Source organism: Monodon monoceros, unplaced genomic scaffold (genome assembly GCF_005190385.1).
Source record: "Monodon monoceros isolate NGI ecotype Baffin Bay Population unplaced genomic scaffold, NGI_Narwhal_1 Super_Scaffold_7, whole genome shotgun sequence".
Taxonomy (NCBI): Eukaryota; Metazoa; Chordata; class Mammalia; order Artiodactyla; family Monodontidae; genus Monodon; species Monodon monoceros.
The window spans coordinates 3431599-3455167 of NW_021703784.1; the positions used below are offsets into that span (position 1 = coordinate 3431599).

Below are 23569 nucleotides of genomic sequence, written 5' to 3' on the forward strand. Positions count from 1 at the left end.
AGGGTGGGAGGGAGTCTCAAGAGGGAGGGGATATGGGGATATGTATATATGTATACATATCACTTTGTTGTACAGCAGAAACTAACACAACATTGTAAAGCAATTATACTCCAATAAAGGTGTAAGAAAAACAGAAAAACAATACACAACAGGGTCTTTCTGGCGGTCCAGTGGTTAGAACTCCGTGCTTCCACCATAGTGGGCATGGTTCAATCCCTGGTCAGGGAACTAAGATACCACATGCCACATGGCCAAAATGTAAAAAAACAAAAACAAAAACAAACTCACAACAACAGTGTCTCTGTCCTGTAACTAGACTGAGTCCCCTTAGGTGAATTACAGTGTCTTATGTGTCCTGTTATCCCCAGCACTCTGGCAAGACGCCTACAATATTTTGAGAAATGATAAGAAGGAAAGAAAGAAGGATCTCAGAGATAGTGAATGATATGGCCAAACAGCCAGCCTCCCCCGCCATGTCCACACACCGTCACCACCACCAGACACCAGTCCTGCTCCCACCTCCCCCCAGTGATTAATCCGTTTGGAGACTGAGGCCCTTCGCCCCAGACCCCCAGGCAGCAGCTCACACCAGTCAAAATGACAAGTGCGCTGCCAAGTCCATCGGCAGATGCTGCTTCATCGTATCCACTTCAGAAGCAGGGAGGCACTCGCGGCTACCTCAGTGCTCCAGACCATCTGGTCAGGTGGCACAGCGCCCACTTACAAGGTCAGTTTCTTCCTGCCCAGAGCATTCCAGATTCTGCTGCAGAGTAAACTTCCTCTCTGAACCATCTTGGGGAATTCCTCAGACTCGTCCTCAGTCCCTCCAACATCCACTTCTTTTTTTTATATATATAAGTTTATTTATTTATTTATTGGCTGTGTTGGGTCTTTGTTGCTGCGGGCAGGCTTTCTCTAGTTGCAGCGAGCGGGGTCTACTCGTTGCAGTGCACAGGCTTCTCATTGCGGTGGCTTCTCTTGTTGTGGAGCACGAGCTCTAGGCACACGGGCTTCAGTAGTTGTGGCACGCAGGCTCAGTAGTTGTGGCTTGCAGACTCTAGAGCACAGGCTCAGCAGTTGTGGCACATGGGCTTAGTTGCTCCATGGCATGTGGGATCTTCCCGGCGCAGGGCCCGAACCCATGTCCCCTGCACAGGCAGGCGGATTCTTCACTGCACCAACAGGGAAGTCCTCGTCATCCAGTTCTTATTTTAGTTCTTGGCTCGGTGGCAGGGACATTTCTCTGTGATCTTCTAACTGCCCCTGAGGACAATGGAATGGTCTGGGAGGACAAAGACAGCAGCACTCACTTCTGAGGCTCCTTTTCTGTGAGAAGCAGAGCACCAGTGAAGTGGCCAGCGTTCTGGGAGCTCAGGAATGTGCCCAGTTCGCTTTGTGGGCACTTTGATGCTAAATCCAACTTTTGCTTTAGAAGTGATAGTCATGAACTATGCCCCACATCTAAACAATGGTTCCCTTTGCATTCAAATGAGATCTTTACCCCAATAGCTGAAAAGGAGATGAGAGGAGAAGCCACGATATGCTTCCTGTTGGCACAATTTTGGGTTGGAGTTTGCCTGAAGATTCCTCTAAATATGTGGGGACTAAGGCCATCATGATGAAAAGCTGCTAACAGCACAGAGAGTGCTGAAGACAACCATGAACAGCCCTGTACAAATGATACACGTCCCGTGCCAAAATAAAAAGGAAAGCCACATGCACACAGAGCTCCTGGGGGCCAAAATGCAGAAGGAAGCCGGCTTCACATGAAACTGGCACCAACACTCTTACACCTGGTCAGTGCTACTGTCGAATACTTAATTTTCCTACAGGTAATTCCGTCTGTGTGGACAACTAAAGGCAAAAAACCCAAAACCAATCAAACGGAGCACATTCCCAAGCAAATCTATCAGAAGACTGTCTGAACGTACATCTCTCTCTCTGCTTTCTTTTCCTATATATTTGGGGAGGAAAAGGGAAGAAGAGATGGAGGGGAATAGAAAGGCAGCAGAAAGGCTCCCTTCTCTTTGAGGTCTCCCTTAACCACTACAACCCACGGTGACCTTTCCTTCCCCTCATACATATAATAATTTGCATTTGACCATATCCCATACTGACGTGCATTATTAAATATGCACTCATGACCCAAGAACTCGTCTCCGCAATTATCTGCAAGGTCCTTGAGGACAAGGACCGCTTTTACTCCTCCACACTACCTATCACAGGGATTGAACCTAGCAGATGCTCAAAAGATTTAATTGCTCGGGCAATGCCACCAGCAAATAACCCCAAATCACAAAAAAAGATTTTATTATACGGTATTATGAAATTTTAGGAATAAATCTATCTCTGTGTTAATGTTTTATGCCTTGTATTCAGCAATTCCTGAGCACAAGTTCGCTGAGCTGAGCTGGGTGTTGGGAGAGGGGCGCTGGGGAGTGGGGGGTGAATGTTAAAATGTATCACCAGGCCAACTAAAATATGCCCAAATGAGATTAAAGTAATTGGACTACTGAGTTTGCTTAAACGGTACCCGGTGTTTGCAAACTTCATTTAATCCCTGGAGCGGGAAGTGAGTCTCGGAGGGTCCTTACCTGCAAGCCTGCTCGCAGGTCCCCATCTCTGGGAAGTGGGCGCACGCTTGGCTGGCTCGCGCTGTGCGGTCACGGAGGCTCCTCACCACCAGGGGGAGCCGGGCCGCGCCGGGCCGCGCCGGGCCGCGGGGCGCGCGGCGCTCTCCCGACATGCCTCGCTCCCGCCGACCCGGAAGTGGTCGCCGGTGCCGGGCCAGACGGCCGCTTAGAGAGGAGACGGGCTGCGGAGCGCAGGTGCCCGGCGGTTCCAGCCCGGCGAGGGATCTTGTGAGGCCGCGGAGGAGACGCCGCTAAGTTCACTGCAGGTGGGACTCAGCGGGGCGGGGCGCAGCGCGAGCCGTTCCCGGGCGCCCCGGTCCTCGGCGTCCGTGAGTGTTCTATGGGCCCACGGCCCTGCCCACCCTCTGAGGCCGCGGGCCGCCGCCCTGGCACCATGAAGGCCGAAGGGTTTTCCTCGAGGGCCGCGCCCCGGCCGGAGGGGGCTGCGGAGAGGCCGAGCCGCTGAGCCACCCCTGTCGCCGGGCCCTGCCTGTAGGACGTCGGGGCCCGCCGCCCGACTCTCGTGTCCGCGCCGCAGTAGGCGCCCTATCGCCGGCTCTGACATGGAGGAGGGGGCAGCTGGTCCGGGGAGCCCCCTCCCGCCCGCCATGAAGGCAGAGACCGCGACCGCGGCGCAGGAGCCCCCGGTCGGGCCCAGCCTCAGTCACCTGCTGAGTAGCCGGAAGCTGGTAGCCCTGGGGGCCGTGCTCGGCTGGCTTCTGGTCATCCACCTCCTGGTCAACGTGTGGCTCCTGTGCCTTCTGTCTGCGCTGCTGCTGGTGCTGGGAGGATGGCTGGGCGCCGACGCCATCGTGGGGCCTTCGGGTCGGCTGCACCTGGAGCGCTTCATCCCCATTGCTGTCTGCCCCCCAAACCCCGAGGCCGAGAGGCAGCTGGAGCAGGAGATCGACCGCACCATCCGGATGGTCATGCGGGACTTCGTGTCGTCCTGGTATCGCACGGTGAGCCAGGAGCCCGCCTTCGAGGAGGAAATGGAGGCAGCCATGCGAGGGTTGGTCCAGGAGCTCCGGAGGAGGATGGCCAGGGTGGACAGCCATGCTCTTGCCCAGAGGGTTCTCACTCTCTGTGGTTGTCACTTGCAGAGCTATCTTCAGGCAAAGGAGGCCACGACGGGGAAGCAGAGTGGCACAGATGAGCCCTCCCAGCTCTGGGAGGCTTACTGCCAGGCCACCGCCCCACATCCTGCAGTACAGAGTCCCAGGGCTGAGGTCGCCTACACACGTGGCATTGTGAACGTGTTGCTTCAAGGCCTAGTGCCAAAGCCCCACTTGGAGACCCGGACCGGCCGCCATGTAGTGGTGGAACTCATTACTTGCAATGTCATGTTACCACTGATCAGCAAGCTCTCAGATCCGGACTGGATCCACCTTGTGCTAGTGGGCATCTTTTCCAAGGCCAGAACTAGCCCAGAAGGAGTGGGTAAACCACTCTGCCCAGCCAGTGCCCTGGAACAGCCCTCAGTGCCCACATCTCTGCCACTGATTGTGGAGGTCCAGAGTCTAGCAGATGCGAGAGCCCCTTCTCCAGCCCCAGTGCTCCTAAACTATAGTGAGCCTTCACACCCCTCCCCAGAAGTCGAAGAAGGCCGTGAAGCACTGGAGGGAGATTTGGGGGGAGTGCTAGAAGAGAGAGAAGTAGGAAACAACTCTTCTCACTTCTTGCAGCCTCTGTTCTTGTCCGAAGATGCAGAGCTGGAGTCTCCGTTGTCTGAACTGGGCAAAGAAACCATCATGCTCGTGAACCCAGGCACCTTCCTCTCTGCCAGGATTCAGGACTCCCTGTGTGCCCTAGGGGGTTCCCAGGCTCTGGAGTCTAAGGATGAAGAGGGATCTGAAGGAATTGAAGGGGCAGAAGCTGAGGAGGGTCCAGGAACAGAAACAGAGACCGGCCTGCTTGTCTCCATGCTGAATTCCTGCCCAGAGATCCAGATTGACACAGTAGACAAGGACGAAGAGCAGGGAGATGTCACCTCTCTTACAACTTTGCTGGCCAGTCCAGAAAGGATGTGTCCCCCACGACCCTCATGCTTAGAGAAAGATCTCACCGATGGTGTGAGCTCCCTAGATCCTAGTCTCCCACAGGTACTGCTCTCCTCCTCTCCACCTGGTCCCTTCAGCTCAGCCACCTTCAGCTTTGAGCCCCTGAGCAGTCCAGATGGCCCCGTTATCATCCAGAACCTTCGTATTACCGGCACCATTACTGCTCGAGAGCACAGTGGCACCGGATTCCACCCATACACGCTCTACACGGTGAAGGTAACAGGGTTAGAACTGTGGTCATCCACTCTGGTCTGGGATTGAGTCGGAAAGCAGAGTCAGTGTTTTGAGAGGGAGAGGCTACTCTTACTTAGTTTGCTATGGTTAATTCAGCTAGCATCTATATGTGAATGGTCTGAAGCTCATTTGTGAAGCAGAGTAGGCCTCTATCTGATACCCTCACAAACAATCCTAGAATCTTGGTATACTGAGAGTCATATTTTTCAGTGGTTCCCAACGGATACAGTCTTGTCCAGAGATTCTTTCCAAACTTCTTCCCTGCTAATTTCTTTCTTTTTTTAAGCACCGGTATCTTTCATACTTTTTGTTTTAGGAAGGAAGGTTATTTACCTATATATACATCGAAAGGTAGCAAGTTCTTCATTCCTAGAGATGTTTAAGAGCAGTAGTAGGAACTGCTTGGCAGAAATGATATGAAGGGGGTTCATGGATCAGGTGGTTGGTTTGATTAGAGCAGCAGCTCCCTAAAGCTGGTTTGGGGATAAGCTGCCTCCAAGTCAACTGGAGAGTTGTATTTTTAAAAAATACGAATCTTGGGGCCCATTCTTGGGAAATTCTCATTCAGAATCCGTCAGCGCCTATCAGAATCCGTATTCTGACAGCAGAGTTTGTAGCCCAAGTGATTTTGAGGTGCAGCCAAGCTTGGGACCGTGTCAGTATCAAATAGTGTCCCTCAAGGAGCAGACTGTTACACAGAGAGCATCATAACTCCCAGGTGCTCCAAGTCTGAGAGCTCTAACCTGAATTCCACCTGCATGTCTTACCTAGACCCTTTCTTCTCAGTACTGGTCTCAGGGACTACTTTGCTCATTTCAGCTCATAAGGAATACCTCTCTCTGCCTCTAGAAAAATTTTAAACACCAGCCTCAAGTCCCACCAACAAGGAGATCATTTCTTCCATCACTTGCCACAGTATAATACCTTAACCAAACAATAACAGTAACCTACTCTTAATGAGAACAAGCACATACATTGTTCTTGCACAGAATTTATTATATCTTAACTACTCTGTCAAAAAGTCTCCCCCTGTAGGTATGAAGTTGCAGCTTTCATGCTGTTCAGGGTGCTCGCTCTGGGGGAACTTTCAGCACCGTTGTCATTTCCCACATACCAGCTCTCCAAGCCTATGAAGACAGCAGACTCTGACCCCTTAAAACATCTCTAGTCTCCACATGACTTCTCATCATACAGATGACCTGTGCTCGGGAAGAAAAATTCAGCGTCACTCCCAAGAATAATTAATTTGCCCAAAGCAAAACAAAAACACATGTTCCTTTAATGCATTCCAGGCAAACAAATGATTTTTGTTCATTGGCTGTTTGGGATTATTTGTTCTTCCCCCAACTAATATAGATAATCACTGCTTGCGTGTAATGACAAGATGGTTATCCCCTTATAACATCCAACCCCATAATTAGGGATGAAAGAGGCAGTGTCATTTTTATCAGTGTTGTACCTTCTTTTTTATCCTGTGTCTTTGGGATTTGAAAATAGTTATAAGTAAAGAGAGTGTTTGCAGGGAGAGCTTTGAGATGGAAGAAGGAGTGGAGGGCAGTAAAACTCATTTTTCACTTCCTAGGCCACGTCTGTTGGGAAATGCATCTCGTTCCGTAATTCACTCAGTTTGAGTTACTCATTACAACTTAGAGCAACAGTCAGATCTAATACGTTCAGGAACAGAATAGGAGCATCTTGCTCCCTTTACCCCTACTCTACTCTTATTGTGTGGCCAGTAAGCTGATACAGTAAACAAATTTGTTCACCCGACAGTATGAGACCGCCCTTGACTGCGAGAGCAGCAGTGGCCTGCAGCAGCTGGCCTACCACACCGTGAACCGCCGTTACCGTGAGTTCCTGAATCTGCAGACCCGTCTGGAGGAGAAATCCGATCTACGAAAGTTCATCAAAAGTCAGGAGTTACCCCAGCCCCAGAATGCCTGCTTGCTGTTCACATCGAGCCACCCTGATCTGAGAGGCTGGAGGCCTGTTGGTTTGTGGGGAGGGTGGAGGGGGAGAGTGCAGCCTCAGGGATCCTGTGCTCCCCCAGTTTGCTTTTGGGTATTTTGGGTTTTAATGCTGGACGGTGCTAATGACATTCTTTCCGAGGTGCTTCTTTGCCACCGAATGCTTTGTTCTGGGGCCCCATCTAGTTTAAGCTTAGGAAGGAAACCTCCACAGTCCACCTGTGCCTGTGAGGTAGTGTAAGGTGTAAAATTAACTTTTCCAAATTCATAGGTCGATTGCTCTTAGATATTAAAATATCATCTAGAAATCCTTGCCAGCTTTCCTTTAACAACAGGCTTTTTGGTGTGCTGTTTGGTACTTGTGAGGCACAGGAACAATAAGAAAACATAAAATTTTACTCGAAAAATAAGCTAGTAAGCAGCTGCTTTGTTTTTTAAAAAAACTCAAACATTTTCATAAGTTTTGGCATAAATTGTGTATTTCAGTTGCACATTTTCTTTCTTAATAACAATAACTGATACCGAAAATATATGCCCAGTTCTCTACTAAGCACTTTATACTTATTAGCTTTTTTAGTTCTCATAACAGTCTATAAGATAGATACTATCATTATCCCCATTTTACAGAAAAGAAACAAAGAAAGATTAAGCAAGTTGCCTAAGGTCATTATTATAGTAGGGCTTGGAGCCAAAATTTAAACTTCCGGGCCCTTATTCATAACCACTATAGTGTTTGGCCTCTTATACCTTAATATTATCATTAATAAGGAAAGTAGGTTGTCTGTATTATATCCCTGCGGTATATTTGGAACTCCTGAAGTAAAAAAAATCCGAAGGAGGGGAGGACCCAGGGGAGGGACTCTGAAGGGATGAGCCCCAGGCCTTGGGACCCAGCACCCTCGCCAGCCTCGGGCCGCCTCTCAGCTGCAGCCGGCAGGCGAGGGAACACAAATCCCCGTGGAAATGCATTCGACAGTTCTATTTCCTTTACCTACAGGACGCTTTTTATATGGAATGGCTCGTAGTGAATGTTAATGAATTAACTTCACGTTTTTTTTAAGATGTGAAGGGTCCTAAGAAGCTCTTTCCAGATCTTCCATTTGGAAACATGGATAGTGACAGAGTGGAAGCCCGCAAGAGCCTCTTGGAATCATTCCTGAAGGTCAGCACCCTCTGCCCTCGTTCTAGCCACCAGGCAGACACCCAAGCCAAGGTGGAGAGAGCTGGGGACCAGAATTTCTCTTTGAAGTCCTTCTTGTGTCTCTTGCAGCAACTCTGTGCCATTCCTGAGATCGCTAACAGTGAGGAGATGCAGGAGTTCCTTGCTCTGAACACAGATGCTCGTATTGCCTTTGTCAAGAAACCGTTCGTGGTCTCCAGAATAGACAAGGTACGAGCGGGGCCGCCGTGCTCAGCCTTAGTTTCTCATCAGTGTGGAGGTGGGGGTGGGAGACGCAGCACCCAGCAGTAAGTGGAACACGCACTGGAATTTTCAAGACCTGTTGCCAATATTGGTTAGGTCGTCTACTTGCCGGACGACAGTGAACAGCTAATGAGGATACGATACCCCGCCACAGTCGGTGTACACACGTCTCCCAGGGATGTCATGGCGTTGCGATTCCAGGGGAGGGATGAAAGGGTGCTTCTGCATCTCCACAGATAGGTGGGGCAGCAAGGTCTCTCCCAGAGACGAAGGTCATTCCCAGGGTCACTCAGGAAAGAGCCCTAAGACAGGACACCGAGCTGGACTTAGGTTTGTGTAGTGATTCTCTGCTGGAGAACAGAGTGTGAGAGAACTGTACCTTCTTCAAGATGGTAACTCAGAACCTTTGGAGACGGTAGGAGAAGGACATTTCAGCACCACACTGGAGCCTGTGAGCAGAAGTTGCCAACTGATTTTAGCACCTCCAGGGCAGAAGGCTGAGGTTTCTGCTTATCAAAAAATGCATATGTTTTAAGAGGTCAGAAAACACTGACTTTTGTGGCAGAAGAGGCCTCTCCCTCTTCTCATCTAGACTTCAGGGGATAAAGTGACACAGTGGAACTTCACGTGGTGGGAGTTAGGAGACATTCACTGCTGTGAGGAAAAAACTGCAAATCAGAAAGGGATAGACGAGGTAAAATCCCCAGAGTTCCCTGCAGGTGTGTTCATCCATGCTGACGTGTTCCTTCATTGATTTTTTTCAACATCTGCCCCCTGCATGCGTACTTAAAGCCACGTACTGTATGCGTTGCTGATGATACAGGAGTGAACAAGACAGGTATGCACCCTCACCACAGACTCGTCCTGTGAGCCGAGAGAGCGAGTTGTATTTTCTCAGCTACGTTATCCGCATTCATGCGGTTCTCTGTGTTCTTTCCCTGGGTTGCTGTCCCCCGGTCTTTACTGTGGTCCTGCTTGACCATTTCAGCCTTGCCTCGGCTGTGCTGGCTGTGCTCGTGGAGGACTAGCAGGGAAGAAGGTCAGGCAGGTGCTGCGCTGCTCTGAGCCGGCGGTGTTCATTAATGAGCCAGAGGCACCGAAGGAGAAGTAAACGTCTCCTTCCATTTGGATATTTTAGGGTTTCATTTGCTTGTTCTTTTTTCTTTTTAGCAAATGTCTGTATGTCATTTTCCCATTCTGAGAAATAGAAATAATTCTTACTCTTCAGTGAGGATTGTTTCATTTCGTCCTTATGAGTAGAGAAGTTTATATCAATTCCAGATTCCTTAACTTTAACCTGAGTGATTTTTGTTATTCTTTCTCTAGTTAAAGAAGAGAAATTGTTCAGATTAACTGAAAAACCAGATTTTTTACTCTGTGTGAATTGCTCTGAGCATTTTTATATCACATATGTTTCTAGAGGGTATTTCTTAATCTTTATCACTCTTTCTTTTCTCCGTATATTCCTGTCTGTATTCCTTCCACTTAGTCACATCTTGGTGAAAGTATTATCAGTTTGGAAATGAAAAATCATTCTTCTGTATGAGGACTTCCCTGGTGGGTCAGTGGTTGAGAATCCACCTGCCATTGCAGGGGACACAGGTTCCAGCCCTGGTCTGGGAAGATCCCACATGCCGGGGAGCAACTAATCCCGTGTGCCACAACTACTGAGCCTCCGCTCTAGAGCCCGCGAGCCACAACTACTGAACCCTCGTGCTGCAACTGCTGAAGCCTGCACGCCTAGAGCCCGTGCTCCGCGACAAGAGAAGCCACCACAATGAGAAGCCCGTGCACCACAACGAAGAGTAGCCCCTGCTCGCCGCAACTAGAGAAAGCCCACACACAGCAACAAAGACCCAACGTGGCAAAAAAAAAAAAAAAATTCTTCTGTATGAAAAGAAAAAAATTGAAAATGAAAAGTATTTCACCAGCCTGTAGAACTTCCAGATTATTATTTATCCCATTGTTTTGGCTTCTTTTCCCATGACATTGTTTGTCTTAACTCTGTGAGGAAGAAGATTTTTATGGCCAGAGAGAAAAGGGGAGAGAGTTTCCACTAAGTCATTAGCTAGTGTCTGTGTGGATAGATAAGGCTCTGCTAGATAGGCCAGCCGTCTACTTGTCCTGGGTGCAGAAAGCACCTTTGTGGTTTCTGTCTGACCCTGCATCTCTGACTCCTGCAGGTGGTGGTGAGCGCTATCGTGGACACCTTGAAGACAGCATTTCCTCGCTCTGAGCCCCAGAGCCCCACAGAGGAGCTGAGTGAGGCCGAGACAGAAAGCAAGCCCCAGCCAGAAGGCAAGAAGGCTACCAAGTGAGAAACCATTCCCAGTTCTCAGGTTGATCCGCAGTTTTCAGCCAAAGCCCATTCCTACACTTAGGCCCTAGAAGAGAGGAGATGGGTCATACCTACCAATTTTTATACAAAACCAGACCACAGACTGAGCCTGAGATCCTGCACAGGCACACTTGCTGAATGTTTGTCTTGCCATGAGAACCCAGGGCCCCAACTGACCAGGGAATTTTGATTAGAAGGAAAATTCTGGAATATGGATATTCTCCTTTTTTATTCCCCTGGAAAATTGAGATGTTTCTTTCCCTTTAAGGATTAAGGCTTATGACTGATCTCGGTTTATCTTCGTTTCTGGAAATCTTGGCTCAGAAGTTGAGTGCACTAGCGGTAAACAGAAATGGGCTAGAGTGGACACCTACAGGGCCGATTTCAGTCCGTGGCTATTGCTGCTCCCTCCTGCACTAGGGTCCCAGGTGCTCTCTGGCAGCACTCAGAGCCGGCACGTGGAGAGGAAGGGCACCACACCTTCCTTCCTGGACACTTCGTATCTGTATCTGGGCCATTACGAAGGGAGAGAGAGAATAGGGGATGGGGGGTTGTAGAATGTGTGTGTGTGTGTCTGTCTGTCTGTCATGTGTCATGTTTCATGGGCCGGCAATAACACTCACAATTCTTAGCCTTTTGTTTTTACTGGGCCCATATTTGAAGGGTAACCATGGTGCCTGTGCTTATAAGAACACTGTTCCTTGAAACATTGAGGTTAGCACTTGTGGTTCTTTCGCTGGTTTTATTTGGAACACAAGGGGAATAGTGGATGTGCAAAAAGGTGTGAACAACAGGGACAACCTTGGTCCGTGCCACTTGTCTGTTTAATCTTCAACAAATTTTTAATGAGTGCATAGTATGTGCTAGCCACTCTTCTAGCCTATGGGAATACAACCGTGACAGACTGGTCCTTATTTTACATTAGCAAAAGTCCTTTCACAAATGCAGGGTAGGCATAGCTTAGTGCAAGTGTTGCACTGTATATTAGGAATTGCAAGAGTATATAGTGTTTGGGGGCTTTCAGGGCTAGGCCTCTCTGGCCCTGAACCATAGTAAGCTCCTAAGAATAAGTATGGGTGTTCTTGTCTTGAGGTATTAATACCTGTCAGCCCTTTTGTATGGGGATCAAGCCCATGAATTACATACTGTTTCTGCTCTTCGTTTCTATACCAGGTCCAGACTGAGGTTCTCATCCAGTAAAATTGCTCCAGCACTGAATATAACTGAGGCACACGAGAAGATTCTCTATTGTCTCCGGGAGGGCAGTGTGGTAAGAAGTCCCTGGAGAATTCTTGGACTTAATAGCTGGGATGTTGAACCTGCAGTTATAGGCAGCTGAGACAGTCTCCAAAATCAGAAAGGACTTAGGTGCCTTCCTAAAGGACTTAACCAACATCTGGGTCTCTGATTTTTATTCTAGGAGTATTTTCTCAGAGTGGTTTGGAATTCCTACTAGTTCTGGGTTGGCAGGTTGGCTTCTCAAGAGTTGTGGGCTTGGAATAATGGATGAGAGAATGAGAAAGCCAGTTCCTGGAAGAAAACCCAAAGTTTTTGTGGCAAGTGAGACTACAGAGGCATGGTTTTCCTTGCAATTTAGGTTAAAAAAAAAAAAACTTAGGTGGTCACAGAGTCAGTGGGTCCTCTACTTATGACACTTGCAGGGAAGGAACAGAGGAACCACAAGTGCTGCAGTTGGCCTGATGCTTTCTGCATTCTTCATGTGACATGCCACTGGCTCTTTCTTCAGGAGTCAGAGATCCTCTCCATGTCTGGGATGGAATCCTTTATTGAAAAGCAGACAAAGTTACTAGAAACGCAGCCAGCAGAAGCCCCAGGAAAAGATTCTGAACAAATCTCCAAGGGATGTGTGGATGACTGCGTGTCAGGTGCAGCCTTGCCAGCCCAAGACCTCAGCAACAGTGATCCAGGTAAGTGACAGAGAAGGGAGCCAGGGTACAGTCCACCTGGGACCTGGGACTGTTGGGATTCATTGCTTCAGTTTCTCATCTGTTCAGGTAAGCAAGCCAGGTGTTAAACACTAATGTTTGAGGTACTCTGCTGGGATACGGAGAGGAATACGACACAGTCCCAGAGCTGAGTCGAGCAGAGGAGCGTGGCTCGTAAACAGGGAGTTCCAGCAAGATAAGATCTACGGTTATAATACCATCATTATTTATTTTTGGCATGCTTTGGCATATCTTTGGACGACTCCCTTTATTTAGAACTTTTCTTCCCTTGATGTCTGTGGTGCCACTTCCCTGGTTCTCTTTCTGCCCCTCTTGTGGCCCTGCCTCAGTCCCCTTTGCTGGCTTCTCAGCCTTCCAGAGCTTTATTTTTGCCTCTCTGTTCTTACTCTCTGCATTCCTGGGTGATCTCATCTGTTGGTTGGTTTCAGCCCTAACACATATGCTGGTGATGCCTCAATACTGGAGGTGTATTTCCAGCTGCCTACTGGAAGTCTACACGTAGATGTACTATAGGGCAGCTGAAATACAGCATTCACAGAATGGAATTTATCTTTTCCCCTGGATCTGTTCCTTCTGGTTTACTTACTGCTGTGGCAAATGACACCACCAAGTTACCCAAGGTAGAGCAGAGAGGAGGAGGTGAGGACACCACTCTCGCCTCATAAGCATTTGAGGCAGGGCAGGTTTACTTCCCAGCAGTGCAGATGTTTTCTACAGAGGAAAAATTGGGAGCCCTGGATATTAGTAGGTTTGCAGAACTAGAACTTTTTATAAGAAGAAAGTTTTTCAAATCCCCCAAAACAAAGGCTCCCGCTGAAAATAAAAGATCACAAAATCTTGGGTTCAGAAAAGGAAAAAGGACTGATTTCACCATTGTTTCTCAGGTGCCCACAGTCACCTGACCTCTGCTCTACGGACCTCAGCTTAACTCTGTGAAAAATGGAGTTTACAACCCCATCTCTGTTCACAGAGCTTACATCTCACTGGTTAAGTAAATGAAGTGTTACGACAGCAGAATCATCAGAGAGCTCTAAGAAATTATAAATAAGATGGGATGGGTAAAATAATATAATTCTAGCCAAAATCAAGTCTTTAAATTTTGAACGTTATATCTCTAAAGGGATAATTTATGCCTGAGCCCTTCTACCAGCCCTGAGAGACTCAACATGCTCACGTGGTAGATAATTTACCACTTTTATCAAGAGGACCTGGTGCCTTGTTTGCTTTCGCTTATTTTTTACTGCTATGACTAATTGTCACCACGTGATGGCAGCTCTGGGTAAATGCTAAACCTGAGAAAATGATAGAATTGAAGAGGGTGAATAAGGAATGCTATTTTCCAAGGAACTGAATATCCCATTTTGAGCAAATGACTAGAAAGCAGACACATCAGCTCCCATGCCCCCTTGAAATACAGCACAGAAAAAAGAAAAGATATAATGGATGGGATTAAGAAGAAAGTAAGGTTCAGTTCTAGCAGATTTATCCAAATTTGAAATCATTCATGTTCTAAAGAACCCTTAAGCAAGGAATGCTGGGGCAAGCTGGTGCAGAGAATACCCTTTGGTCCTAGGCTAATAAAATGATTGTTGGTGATTAATTATAACATTAATCACAGCTGTAGCTGTGGTTATAGCTGAGGTTTATTCAGGAACAGTATGTATTTCTGGGGCAGTTTCCTGTGAAGCAAATCAGAAGTGACATGGGACCCCATGAACAGGGTTAGGGAACAGTGCTTGCATCCATAAAATACATCTATTTAAGAGAGTTCAGCTCAGCATGGGTATGAGCGTATTTGTGGTCCTTCCAGTCTTTGAAACAGGAAAGAAATGAGTAATTGTCATAGCATTTTACCAAAGGTATAGTGTTTTTCCTACAACCACGTATTATCTCAAAATGGAACTGAAGTCTGGATCCTAACCCGTCAGCTCTGTGTAATGGAGATGCTTTCAAAGCAACTTTTTTTACAGAAAAGTGAATCCCAGATCTGCTCACAACATTTCCTTGCTACTTTGTGGAGGCTGGTGGAATACAAGGATGGAAGGGAGTGGACCTTGCTGGTTCCCGTTAGGCACCAGTTGTGAGCACTTCCTTGGAACAAAATGTGTTCAGCTTCCTGGGGGAAGTACAAAAGAAACAGAAGTTGGGAGGCAAAATAATTATATGCAAAATCTTTTTAAAGATAAACAATACTTACTAAGTGACTAAGGAACATAAAAGAATTGTAAAGAAATACAGAGCCTATTACTGAACTTGGTAGAAATGAAGTAAACATCTCTTGAAAACAGATAGATTACAAAAATTTAAGACGACTGATACAAAGATGGAGAAGACCCAGTGCACTGAAATGTGTTCCTCAAGTATGGGTCTCTTCTGAGTTACTCTCGATGCCTTTTCATTCCCCAGGAACAGAGACAGAGCTGGCTGACACGGCCCTGGATCTGCTTCTCTTGCTGCTGATGGAGCAGTGGAGATGGCTGTGTACGGAGAACGTGCAGAAAGTTCTTCGTCTCATCTTTGGGACCCTGATTCAGAGGTAGGACTGCTGCACATTAGAGTCTCAGGTTGGACAGGGCTTGGATGTGATGCCCAATTCTCCACTAGAAAGGGAAAGTATAGAGTCCAGGAAACCTGTGGCCATAAGAGAAGATAAAATCTCTGTTCTAGGGGTACAGGGATGAAGAGTGCCTGGAGAGTATCACCTTGTTGTCTAAAGTGTGAATGGGTCTGCTTCTGTAAGACTTCTGGCATCATCCACTGAATGACAGGCACTACCTGTGATCTCAGATACTTCAGCTGAACTCTTCCTCCTCTAGGATCAGTTCTCCACCCAGCTTTACCCCCGGGCCCTATACCTTTCACCTTGTTACAGTGGCTGTGTCTCTTAACTAACAGTGTATAGTCACTGTGACGATAAGCAACAAGAAAGACAAGGAGAAAACTGGTCAGTGCTCAAAATAAAGATTATTTTCTCCGGGAGGGGTGTACATATTCACTACTGAAGAAGCACTTACTGACACAGGATGGTAAGGAATAGAAAGATACTTAGATTTAAAACTTAGATTTTATAATTCAGGCTTTGTGATCCTAACACCACTTGAATCTCCTTAAAGATTTGAACATAGATGGAGTTTTTAGCTACTGACTTCCTAACCATGAAACTGATGCAAGCTTTGCTGAACTGAAGGCCAGAGACAGTGTCTCTGAACCAGACAGACACAGTAGTGCTTGAGCTTTGGCCACTGTTGCATGAGACATCCTGGCAGATCCCAGAGTAAGAAGAAGCCAAATCCTGAACTCTTCTGTTAGCATGTGGCTCATGCTAATAGGCCGCTCAAAAAATAAAAATAAAAACTTAAGAATTATGTATCTATCCTGCAACAAGTAGGAAAGCCATTAACAGCAAGCAGTGAAATTGCCCCTTCCACACTTAAAGTTACACAGGATCAGGGGGTCTCAATAAGGTTTCATCGTTAGGAAACTAAGTGAAAGAAGAGGATGCACGTTTATATTTGCTGAGTGTGTATCATTTCCAGCACCTGACCTCTGTTGGCATATATTTTCTTACAGCAGCCAAGTGAGGTAGGTAGCCCCATTTCACAGAATAAGAAAGTAGAGCTTGGCAAGGTCGGGCAACATACCCAAGGTCATAGTTAATGACACAGTGGAATTTGAAACTGGATGTGCACAACTCCAAAGCCAATGTGCTTCTTCCTATGTATCGCAGCCTGAAGACCAGTCTCCGTGTGAAGCCCACGTATAAAATGCTGACTGGTCTCTGTGCCTCGCTTTCACCCTTGTCCCTCCTCCATACTCAGCTCTGCCTCAAGGCTGCTTTTTCTGAAAAGCAAATATGAACATATATCCTGCACTTAATATCCATCAGGGTGCTCTGTTGCCTACAAGAGTGATTTTCCCAACATGCTTTCCAGAGTTCTAGGGTTCCACAGAGGTGCTTCAGAAGCCGACTTGGAAGCCACGGGGAAAACCGAGTGGACCATTTTGATCAGTTAAATAGACTGGGGGTCTAGATAAGGTTTTGTTTGAAAAAGGGCTCCACTGTGTTTAAAATATATATTCATTTATTATAGTAAAATTCCAACTCCTTTCTTACGTGATCTGGTCCCAGCCTCACTTCCAGTTCTCCCCATGCACACCATCCACCGTGGCCTCAGTACTCTGTGGATGCTCTTCCTTCAGGCCTCTCTTCATCCTCTTGTCTCTGCCTGATTGTCTTCTCTACTCGTTCTTTTCGGGCTCTCTCCCTGTGTCCTAAACTTCCCGTCTTCTTGTCTTCTTGGCCTACTGCTAAATATTTTTTAAAAATCAACATTCAGTGTCATTTATTCTGTGAAACTTTTTATGGCATCCTCTCCCATTTTTCCCTGGATCTAAGGAGTCTTCTTCTCTAGTCAAAGTTTTGATAATAATACTTAACACAGTATATTAGAGAAATGGTCTACTTTCCCAAAACTAGTGATCCACCCAGCGTATCAGTTTTCCCCCACGGTATTTGGCGGTATCTGGAAATATTTTTGGTTGTCACAACTGGGAAGGGAGGCAGGATGTGGCTAGAGGCCAGGGATGCTGCTAAACATCCTGCACACAAGAGAGCACACTCTCCGCCCCAAGCAACAACGAATTATCCTACCCTGAAGAGGATGTATCTACACCCTCAGTAGTGCAGAGGTTGAGAAACCTTGCCCTAGACCAGTGGCTCTTTAAGGGCCAGAACTGGCTTATGTCCCCAGCAGCTTCCACAGGGCCTGGGACATAGAAGATGCTCATTAAATATTGGACAAAAGAATAAATATTTCCCTTCTCAATACCTTTATACTGGAAAGTAGAGTCTTCGTATGTTTTGTTCAGTCACGTGTGAATGTTGCTGATTGAGGCTTCATTTCTCTTCCTTTGTTAGGCTTATCTTTGCTCACCTTCCCCCAAAATGGGAACATCCTAAACGAGCTAGTGTGTCGTCGTTGACTCCCCACCTCCTGAAGTCATTTACATGATAAATTGGTTTCAGAACACAAGAAATTACTCAGTAGTAACAGAAAAGTACAGATGAATCTGGAGAAATTCAAAAAGGATTGAGATTCATATATAAAAAAGGTAGGAAGGTTACCTGAAGTTTGAATGACTCAGAATATTAAAGAGCTTGGGCCAGAAAGGAGAGAGAAGTGTATTTGGGGAATTATAGGAAGGTCATTGAAGAAATGGTATTTTATGTAGCTAGGGAGCTTTAATACAAGAATTAAATCCGGGGGAATTGCAGGCTGTGAGAATTCCAGGCCGGGCTGCATTACCTCAGTGGGCGATGATCATAAATTGCCTCGTGATAGGGAGGAGACAGTAAGGTGGAGGGTGGGGTGTGAAGTAAATAGACGGTGCTCTCTGGTGTAAGCACTGACTTGACCCGACCGTAGACATGGGTGAGCCTGCATTGTGGCAAACATCCCACTTTACCTTAAAATACTCCTCTCTCTCTCCAGCTGGGTGATTGTTCTGGTCTTATTCCTTTATTCACTGAAAAAATATTAAGAGCTGGTCAGTATAAGACATGATGCCTACTTTTACATATTTTACGGTTTAGCAGGGGTGAGAACTGAGGACCTTATCCGTGATCACAAAATGAATGCTTGGTGAGGGTAGAAATCAAACCCAGGTATTCCAGAGCCCAAGTTCTTATCCACTTTAGTATACTACGACTCTGCTGTCTTTAATCTCTCTGGGCTTCGGAATAGTAATGATGTCTATCAGTAGGTATCTAGGTGCATAGAACATGTCCAGTAAATGTTAGCTCTTCATATTTGCGCTTCAGGAAAAGGAAAGAAGGGTAAAGAGTGCATTCTGTTTCTGATTCCTCCAGCTAGTGGCCCCGAATTCTCTCCCCTGTTCAGGATGCCCCACCCAGATCAGTCTCCTGCTGCAGCATCCCTGCTCCTGCTGCGCCTGTCTCTGCGATTGCACACGGCCCCTGTTCTAAGCAGCACCGCGTGTGAGGCCTGTCAAGGCGACTTTATACCAATGGACTCACTTGCAAAGGCGACAACCAGAGCATCCCCGCGTCTGACAGTAGGCGGCAGACCACTGGTCTCCCTGCAGCACAGACAAGCACAGGTTCTCTACAGGGTGCGGCACTGTTCTCCAGGTTTACTGGTGCTGCTGGAATCAAGTCGCACCTTTCCTCACGAGAAGAACTTGGAGTCAGGCTAAGTTCCTCCCGTTTCCGTCCCCATACCCTGACAGTTCCACTGGAACCACACCTGGTTAGCTGGGTAGATGGCTGTCTGGTGAATGTAGCTCATGCCATAAACAAAATCAGGGAGAGGGCTTGTGGCTGAATTTCCCTTGACTTTCTTCTCTTTTCACTTTTTTTTTTAATTGGGCGGCATCTTTTTTTGTTGTTAAAGGGAGAAAATTCTGAATGTTTATAGTGAATTTGAATGAAGCCACAATGAATACTGTGCAAGAACAGAATTTTGTGGCTAGTTACTTTTGGAAAACTCTGTAACTGTGGTCTGTTAACCTCTGTTCATCCTAGGTATTTCCAAGTGATGATGTTTTGTACTTGTTGACTTGCCCCATATTTCTTCCTGTCAGAAAGTTCTTATAGCTAATAAAACTTTATTCTTAAGTCCATTTTGTTTTGTATGAGCTGCAACAGAAATAGGAACACAGCTGTTGACACCCTCCTTGCCCTGAGCGTCTACAAACTAGAGTTAAATGAAGAGTCTCACTCCTCCATGTTCAAGGCCTTTCACCTTTCTCTATAAATCATTACTCCCAGCTTTTTTAATGATATACTTGGCCCTCTTCTCAACTCTCTTGTGCTGGGTTCGTATTGTTCTTGAAGCTTCCTTAAGATAGCAGTCAAGAAGTCATGGACATCGGAGAAGGAATCCCAGTGCCCCCTCCAGAGGCTCCGAGGATCTGATGCCTGTGGCCCATGGTCTACACCAGCAAGTTCCATGTGCATGGTACACACGGAAAAGCCAGGGCTTAGCTCAGGGTTCAGAGTGTAGACATTAGTAGTCTTGTCAGCTGCAGGATTTACCGTGCAGCAAGCTTTTGCTGAGCGTTGACTTTGTGCAGACGCTGTGCTGAGCACTGCAAGCATGTCACTGCCTGCCCTCAAAAGCCGCGTGAAGACCCATTGTGATCCCATCTCAGAGACGCGCAGGCTCACAAAGAACTGTGCTTGCTCACTCAAGATCACAGAGCTAATCAGTATACGACAGGCGCAGTCTGAACCCAGGTTTGTCTGATGTTCAGCTATAGTGACTGTCTCTCAGGATCAGATGTTTGCCCTATGATTTGGAAGGATAAAAGCCAGCCCCAAAATCTTTGACTCAAAGCAGTATACATTCCCCAAGAGGAGACTGCCAGTCAGTTTGTAAAACAAAAACTGCATTTCCACATACGCCCACTCACATATAACACAGAGGACTCTGCAGCACCCCAAAGCCAGCCCATGTTGCTTGTCCCCTGGACAGCTTGCATTTTTATTTTTAAAAAGAGGTTCATGCAGTGAACATTCTTGGGTGTTATTTGCTTTGGTAAGCAAATATGCTGGAACGTGACACCTCCCCAAAGCCGAAGCACCTGCCCCACCTGTCCTCACTACGCCAGAGAGGTGTGCGTGGTCGCAGCCGATTCAGTGCTGGCCTCCAAGACTGTCCCCTAACGGCTCCTCAGGAGGCAGCATGTTTGTTCTCTCCCTGAAACCACTTGTGTCTGAGCCATATCCTTTCGCAGAATACTTGGAATCTCTTTCTTTAAATTCTAAAGAGAAGGAGAGTTGGTGTTGATGCCACAGGTAGCTACCGCCACTTCTCTGGTTATCCTGAACACACTGCCATCCCTGATGGCATCTAGACTTAGACGCATCTCCTTTTAAAAATGTCATCATTTTCCGACCTCCAGCATTATCATCTCCAAGAAGATAAGTTAATTTCTTCTGCTTCCAGCTTTCCTTATTCTCCCTGCTCCCTTAACAGACCTGTATGCATAACTAACTGCCTGGGATGCCAGGGACTGCTGCCAGATCAGAAGCATGCGCGATCTCACTTTTTCTCTCTCCTGCACAGGCTCAGTCTCTCTCTCTCTCTCTCCCTCGCTCCCCTCCCCTCCCCCCTCCTTCTCTATCTCTGGCCTGCAAGGGAAAAAGAAGAGAGAGAGTAAATTCAACCTTCTGACCCCTCGTTCCAAGCCAAGGTTGGAAGAGTTCTGATTTGAGCCAGGCTCCATAAATCTCCCTTGATTGTTGGTGGTGTGGAGAGAGAGGGGGCAGGGAGCTGAAGAGAAGTTTGATGCCCAAAAAAGGCATCGTTAAGTCAAAGGGAAGTCTTGCACACACGCGCGCCTGACCTCGTGTGTCAGCTTCTGTGCTGGGAACGTCCAATTATGTAAGAAGGAGCACTCCTTATTTGGACTTAGAGTCTAAGGGAGGGGAGAGGAGTGGGGGTAGCAGTCTAAGCCAAGGAGTGAGTGCAGCTTGTGTACACTGCTCATGTCCGAAAACAGGAGAAACTGACAGTATCCCTGCATGCGTGAGAATCAGGTTTAGGGAACTGGACAAGTACTCAGACATTGACTGGGTTGGAGAGAAAGAGGAGAGATGTACTGTGCTCCATTGACGGTAGAAGGTTTGGGGCAGGAAGACCCAGCCAAGGCGAGGGGTGAGATTATTATGGAGTCCTGATGTAGAGTGAAGGAATGAGAAGAAGCTGGCCCGGTCCCCTGCCTGGATGCCCAGAGCAAAGCCACGATAAAAATACGAGCCAGGTTAGCAGCAGAGTGCACGCATGCCACGTCCTGTGGCGCTGCCCTCCCCATGGCCCCGAAGGTGGCATCAGACTCTGTGTCAAAAGGACAGCAGACACATTCCTGGCATCTGTGTGAGGATTTCTTAGTGAGTGTGGGTGAGCATGTGTGTGTGTTGAGGGCACGTGGGACTGGAGTAACATGGCAGAAGAGTTGGGAAAAAAGAGAAAGTTCTGCGATCTATGGGTATAGGAGAGTAGAAAAGTACATGAAGTCAGGAAGCAGACAGAGAGGAAGAAGAAAAATAAAGAATATGTCAGGTTAAGTTGTTCAGCAAGCAGTGGGTCCAGGAGAAAATTAAATGGCAAGCTCTGGACCTTGTGCCAGGCCGTGGAATCGTTTTCTTAGAAAAGAGGTCTCTACAAACCATCTCTCAGGAAAGGTCAGGAGAAGGTTTATGGACAGTGTATGGGACCATTGGAGAGGGCTGTGTTCGCAGGTGGGAACATTCGTTTTCCTTAAGGGCAATTATGAACGGATGACCGTGAGCTCTTCTGCCTCTGCCGTCCTCTTCGGTCACTCCAGAACCTTAGATGCTCTCTGAGTGGAGTCCGTCCAAGGGCCTCTTTCTCGGTGGGCATGTCCAAGTAGTAGATAGTTAAATGGTCTTTCTGACGATGGTTATATTTTACGGGAAGCTCCGGGCGCACCACTAAAAGGTCATGAGCAATTACAACAGAAAAGGAACTGACATTTATTAAATACTAACTCTATCAGGTAAGCAGCTGTGTACTTTATATACTAAGGTGCAGTTCAATTCTCTGAGGTAGACATGTATTTTATAAGTGAGGAAAATAATACTCAGATTAAATAAGCTCCCCAGAATCATAGAGCTAGTAAGGGCTACATCTGAGATTCCACTTAAGTCATCCTGGCCTGCAAGCCTGTGCCCTTCCTACCACTGCATACGGGCCTCCCCACTGAGCAAGCTTTCTCACGAAGCAGTGGCCGCTAGAATTGGCCTCACCTGAAAGTCCCTGTGCACTACTTCCGTCTAATCTCTTACTTTCCATCTGACCGGCCTCAGAGACACATGTATTTGATGGTAGCATATAAATTCATTTCCATCTGTAAAGCACTTCTGGATCAGAAATTATATAGTCTCCCTTTGGTATCTCTTTTCTAAATCCTTCATCCAGTCAGAAAAAGATTATCAGAGTTATGATTCAGAGTTTCTCAGGAAACATGGATTATGGTTTCTTCCTTTGCTCCATAAATTTCTCTTTCAATTCAGCTCTGCGTTTCCTTGGGACTCTTATTTGCTAGGGCAGTCACACGTCTGATGTAGGACATAATGTGTTTACATTGCAGTGGTTTTTTGGCGAGGTCTTTATAGTGAGCTTGCTTTGTGATCTGTTAGTAGCAAAGACCCCGTGAGACAGATGGCCTTTTCTGCATCCTTCAGATCAGGGTCTCTTCCCTCATGTTAGCTATCTCTGAACGCCATCCTGTCCTCCTCACATACTTACTTAACATCTCCCCAAGTCATACCCAGAGCAGAAACTCAGAGCTTCAGAACCAGGGAGCTGCCCCTTAACCCAGGTACTCCCAGCCCTCTTCCTTTACTTTCTAGGAAACTCACTTCATTTGGTTCTTGTATGGTGATCTCTTTACAGATAATTTTTGAAAAGTCTGTGTAAGATTTGATGCCTGTGTCTACTTAAGTACTTGTTGGGAGGTAGCTCTTCAGACCTACTATGGCATCATTTCTATGTTAAGGTCCTTTCAGCCTAAGAGAAGAGATAATCCATAAGAATCAGAAATACTGAACAGTGTGAGGCCAAATGACACAGTATAGACCATAAACACAGTTAAAAAAAAAAAATCATAAGGATTCTTGGGGGTAAATGTTAGAGAGGAAAGTGTTTAAAGCTAGACCTTGCATTATAGGAATCATTTAGACCGGTTTAGGGTAAAGAATGTCCCAGGCACTGAAACATTTTTAAAGAGGGAAAGGGACATTATTTTTACTTTTACAATTAAAAGTAACCTTTAAACATATTTTGAATATTTTCAGCCAGCCCCTTTCTGAGTGTCTGTGTGCAGAGAGAGATCCTTTTGTTTTGTTAAATACGTTATGGAAAGCCCGCCTGCCATTGCTGCTTGGGGGAGTTAGGATGG

At 46.9% G+C, this 23569-nt stretch overlaps 1 protein-coding gene across 15 annotated transcripts in view; it reads left to right on the forward strand.

The window, feature by feature from the left end:
* The first annotated feature begins 2782 nt into the window (after nucleotides 1-2782).
* The window catches only part of SNX19 (sorting nexin 19), a 45039-nt gene continuing 24252 nt past the window's right edge, over nucleotides 2783-23569 (forward strand). For 8 of the 15 annotated variants that reach the window (XM_029207407.1, XM_029207403.1, XM_029207406.1 and 5 more), the window contains exons 1-8: nucleotides 2783-4909; nucleotides 6701-6839; nucleotides 7956-8056; nucleotides 8165-8284; nucleotides 10501-10631; nucleotides 11829-11925; nucleotides 12403-12583; nucleotides 15029-15158. In XM_029207407.1, coding sequence (XP_029063240.1) covers nucleotides 3197-4909; nucleotides 6701-6839; nucleotides 7956-8056; nucleotides 8165-8284; nucleotides 10501-10631; nucleotides 11829-11925; nucleotides 12403-12583; nucleotides 15029-15158 — 2612 coding nt within the window. In that variant the 5' untranslated portion in view covers nucleotides 2783-3196. Of the gene's footprint in view, nucleotides 4910-6700; nucleotides 6840-7185; nucleotides 8057-8164; nucleotides 8285-10500; nucleotides 10632-11828; nucleotides 11926-12402; nucleotides 12584-15028; nucleotides 15159-17540; nucleotides 17735-18491; nucleotides 19260-23569 lie in introns of those variants that run through there. The other 7 variants (XR_003791378.1, XR_003791379.1, XR_003791380.1 and 4 more) reach the window with 7 other exon arrangements.